The 4,550-nt window shown below is 50.3% G+C and overlaps 1 protein-coding gene across 1 annotated transcript in view; it reads right to left on the bottom strand.

The window, feature by feature from the left end:
* Positions 1-2,915: 2,915 nt before the first annotated feature.
* LOC142907379 (uncharacterized) overlaps positions 2,916-4,550 on the bottom strand; it is a 23,149-nt gene continuing 21,514 nt past the window's right edge. The window contains exon 4 of the mRNA XM_076056861.1: positions 2,916-3,119. Coding sequence (XP_075912976.1) covers positions 2,931-3,119 — 189 coding nt within the window. The 3' untranslated portion in view covers positions 2,916-2,930. The remainder of the gene's footprint in view (positions 3,120-4,550) is intronic.

The raw sequence follows: 4,550 nt of genomic DNA, 5'->3' as shown, positions 1-4,550 counted from the left end.
TCAGAGAGAGACTCAGAGACTGAGAGACTCAGAGAGAGACTCAGAGACTCAGAGAGAGATTGAGAGACTCAGAGAGAGACTCAGAGAGAGACTGAGAGAGAGACTCAGAGAGAGACTCAGAGAGAGACTCAGAGACTGAGAGACTGAGAGACTCAGAGAGAGACTCAGAGAGAGACTCAGAGACTGAGAGATTGAGAGACTCAGAGAGAGACTCAGAGAGAGACTCAGAGACTGAGAGAGAGACTGAGAGTGAGATTGAGAGACTCAGAGAGAGACTCAGAGAGAGACTCAGAGAGAGACTCAGAGAGAGACTGAGAGAGAGACTCAGAGAGAGACTCAGAGACTGAGAGAGAGAGACTCAGAGAGAGACTCAGAGACTGAGAGAGAGACTCAGAGACTGAGAGAGAGACTCAGAGACTGAGAGAGAGACTCAGAGAGAGAGAGTGAGAGAGAGACTCAGAGAGAGACTCAGAGACTCAGAGAGAGACTCAGAGAGAGACTGAGAGACTCAGAGAGAGACTGAGAGACTCAGAGAGAGACTCAGAGACTGAGAGAGAGACTCAGAGAGAGACTCAGAGACTCAGAGAGAGACTCGGAGACTGAGAGATTGAGAGACTCAGAGAGAGACTCAGAGACTGAGAGAGAGACTCAGAGAGAGACTCAGAGACTGAGAGACTGAGAGAGAGAGACTGAGAGAGAGACTGGGAGATTAAGAGAGAGAGTGAGAGAGAGACTCAGAGAGAGACTGAGACACAGGGAGACTGGAAGGCGGAGAAGCGGAGCAGCGAGTAGGGGAGCAGGAGCAGACGCACCAGGAGGACGTCCGTGACGCGGGGCTTACGGTAGCCACCCTGCGGGGAGGCCGCAGGGAGAGATTGAGAGATTGAGAGAGAGATTGAGAGACTCAGAGAGAGAGACTCAGAGATTCAGAGATTCAGAGAGAGACTCAGAGAGAGAGACTGAGAGAGAGACTCAGAGAGAGACTGAGAGACTCAGAGAGAGACTCAGAGACTGAGAGACTGAAAGAGAGATTGAGAGACTCAGAGAGAGACTCAGAGAGAGACTCAGAGAGAGACTCAGAGACTGAGAGACTGAGAGAGAGACTCAGAGAGAGACTCAGAGACTCAGAGAGAGACTCAGAGACTCAGAGAGAGACTCAGAGAGAGACTCAGAGAGACTCAGAGACTGAGAGACTGAGAGAGAGACTGAGAGACTCAGAGAGAGACTGAGAGATTGAGAGACTCAGAGAGAGAGACTCAGAGAGAGACTCAGAGACTGAGAGACTCAGAGAGAGACTCAGAGAGAGACTCAGAGACTGAGAGACTCAGAGAGAGACTCAGAGAGAGACTCAGAGAGAGACTCAGAGAGAGACTCAGAGAGAGACTGAGAGAGAGACTGAGAGAGAGACTCAGAGAGAGACTGAGAGAGAGACTCAGAGAGAGACTGAGAGAGAGACTGAGAGAGAGACTCAGAGAGAGACTCAGAGAGAGACTCAGAGAGAGACTCAGAGAGAGACTCAGAGAGAGACTCAGAGAGAGACTCAGAGAGAGACTCAGAGAGAGACTCAGAGAGAGACTGAGAGACTGAGAGAGAGACTGAGAGAGAGACTGAGAGAGAGACTCAGAGAGAGACTGAGAGAGAGACTGAGAGAGAGACTCAGAGAGAGACTCAGAGAGAGACTCAGAGAGAGACTGAGAGAGAGACTCAGAGAGAGACTCAGAGAGAGACTGAGAGAGAGACTGAGAGAGAGACTCAGAGAGAGACTGAGAGAGAGACTCAGAGAGAGACTGAGAGAGAGACTGAGAGAGAGACTCAGAGAGAGACTCAGAGAGAGACTCAGAGAGAGACTGAGAGAGAGACTCAGAGAGAGACTGAGAGAGAGACTCAGAGAGAGACTCAGAGAGAGACTCAGAGAGAGACTGAGAGAGAGACTGAGAGAGAGACTCAGAGAGAGACTCAGAGAGAGACTCAGAGAGAGACTCAGAGAGAGACTCAGAGAGAGACTCAGAGAGAGACTCAGAGAGAGACTGAGAGACTGAGAGAGAGACTGAGAGAGAGACTGAGAGAGAGACTCAGAGAGAGACTGAGAGAGAGACTGAGAGAGAGACTCAGAGAGAGACTCAGAGAGAGACTCAGAGAGAGACTGAGAGAGAGACTCAGAGAGAGACTCAGAGAGAGACTGAGAGAGAGACTGAGAGAGAGACTCAGAGAGAGACTGAGAGAGAGACTCAGAGAGAGATTGAGAGAGAGACTGAGAGAGAGACTCAGAGAGAGACTGAGAGAGAGACTGAGAGAGAGACTGAGAGAGAGACTGAGAGAGAGAGACTGAGAGAGAGACTGAGAGAGAGACTGAGAGAGAGAGAGACTGAGAGAGAGACTGAGAGAGAGACTGAGAGAGAGACTGAGAGAGAGACTGAGAGAGAGATTGAGAGAGAGATTGAGAGAGAGATTGAGAGAGAGACTGAGAGAGAGACTGAGAGAGAGATTGAGAGAGAGATTGAGAGAGAGATTGAGAGAGAGACTGAGAGAGAGACTGAGAGAGAGACTGAGAGAGAGATTGAGAGAGAGACTGAGAGAGAGACTGAGAGAGAGACTGAGAGAGAGACTGAGAGAGAGACTGAGAGAGAGACTGAGAGAGAGACTGAGAGAGAGACTGAGAGAGAGACTGAGAGAGAGATTGAGAGAGAGATTGAGAGAGAGATTGAGAGAGAGACTGAGAGAGAGACTGAGAGAGAGATTGAGAGAGAGATTGAGAGAGAGATTGAGAGAGAGACTGAGAGAGAGACTGAGAGAGAGACTGAGAGAGAGATTGAGAGAGAGACTGAGAGAGAGACTGAGAGAGAGACTGAGAGAGAGACTGACAGAGAGACTGAGAGAGAGATTGAGAGAGAGATTGAGAGAGAGATTGAGAGAGAGACTGAGAGAGAGACTCAGAGAGAGACTGAGAGAGAGATTGAGAGAGAGACTGAGAGAGAGACTGAGAGACAGACTGAGAGAGAGACTGAGAGAGAGACGGAGACACAGGGAGACTGGAAGGCGGAGAAGCGGAGCAGCGAGAAGGGGAGCAGGAGCAGACGCACCAGGAGGACGTCCGTGACGCGGGGCTTACGGTAGCCACCCTGCGGGGAGGCCGCAGGGAGAGGTTGAGAGACTCAGAGAGAGACTCAGAGAGAGATTGAGAGACTCAGAGAGAGACTCAGAGAGAGACTGAGAGACTCAGAGACTGAGAGAGAGTCTCAGAGACTCAGAGAGAGATTGAGAGACTCAGAGACTGAGAGACTGAGAGAGAGACTCAGAGACTCAGAGAGAGACTCAGAGAGAGACTGAGAGAGAGACTCAGAGAGAGACTCAGAGAGAGACTCAGAGAGAGACTCAGAGAGAGACTGAGAGACTGAGAGAGAGACTCAGAGATTGAGAGACTCAGAGAGAGACTCAGAGACTCAGAGAGAGACTCAGAGACTGAGAGAGAGACTCAGAGATTGAGAGACTCAGAGAGAGACTCAGAGACTCAGAGAGAGACTCGGAGACTGAGAGATTGAGAGACTCAGAGAGAGACTCAGAGACTGAGAGAGAGACTCAGAGACTGAGAGAGAGACTCAGAGAGAGACTCAGAGAGAGAGTGAGAGAGAGACTGAGAGAGAGAGACTGAGAGAGAGAGACTCAGAGAGAGACTGAGAGACTCAGAGAGAGACAGAGAGAGACTCAGAGAGAGACTGAGAGAGAGACTGAGAGAGAGAGACTCAGAGAGAGACTCAGAGAGAGACTCAGAGAGAGACTCAGAGAGAGACTCAGAGAGAGACTGAGAGAGAGACTCAGAGAGAGACTGAGAGAGAGACTGAGAGAGAGACTGGGAGAGAGACTGAGAGAGAGACTCAGAGAGAGACTCAGAGAGAGACTCAGAGAGAGACTCAGAGAGAGACTGAGAGAGAGACTCAGAGAGAGACTGGGAGAGAGACTCAGAGAGAGACTGAGAGAGAGACTGAGAGAGAGACTCAGAGAGAGACTCAGAGAGAGACTCAGAGAGAGAGTGAGAGAGAGAGACTGAGAGACTCAGAGAGAGAGTGAGAGAGAGAGATTGAGAGAGAGACTGAGAGAGAGACTGAGAGAGAGACTCACAGAGAGACTGAGAGAGAGACTGAGAGAGAGACTCAGAGAGAGACTCAGAGAGAGACTGAGAGAGAGACTGAGAGAGAGACTCAGAGAGAGACTGAGAGAGAGACTCAGAGACTGAGAGAGAGACTCAGAGACTGAGAGAGAGACTCAGAGAGAGACTCGGAGACTGAGAGATTGAGAGACTCAGAGAGAGACTCAGAGAGAGACTCAGAGACTGAGAGAGAGACTCAGAGACTGAGAGAGAGACTCAGAGACTGAGAGAGAGACTCAGAGAGAGACTCAGAGAGAGACTCAGAGAGAGACTCAGAGAGAGAGACTGAGAGAGAGACTGAGAGAGAGACTCAGAGACTGAGAGAGAGACTGAGAGAGAGACTCAGAGAGAGACTCAGAGAGAGACTCAGAGAGAGACTCAGAGAGAGACTGAGAGAGAGACTCAG

Source organism: Petromyzon marinus, chromosome 78 (genome assembly GCF_048934315.1).
Source record: "Petromyzon marinus isolate PM22_M1 ecotype Great Lakes invasive population chromosome 78, UKy_Petmar_22M1.pri1.0, whole genome shotgun sequence".
Classification (NCBI taxonomy): Eukaryota; Metazoa; Chordata; class Hyperoartia; order Petromyzontiformes; family Petromyzontidae; genus Petromyzon; species Petromyzon marinus.
This window is presented reverse-complemented; position numbering and strand designations above follow the sequence as displayed.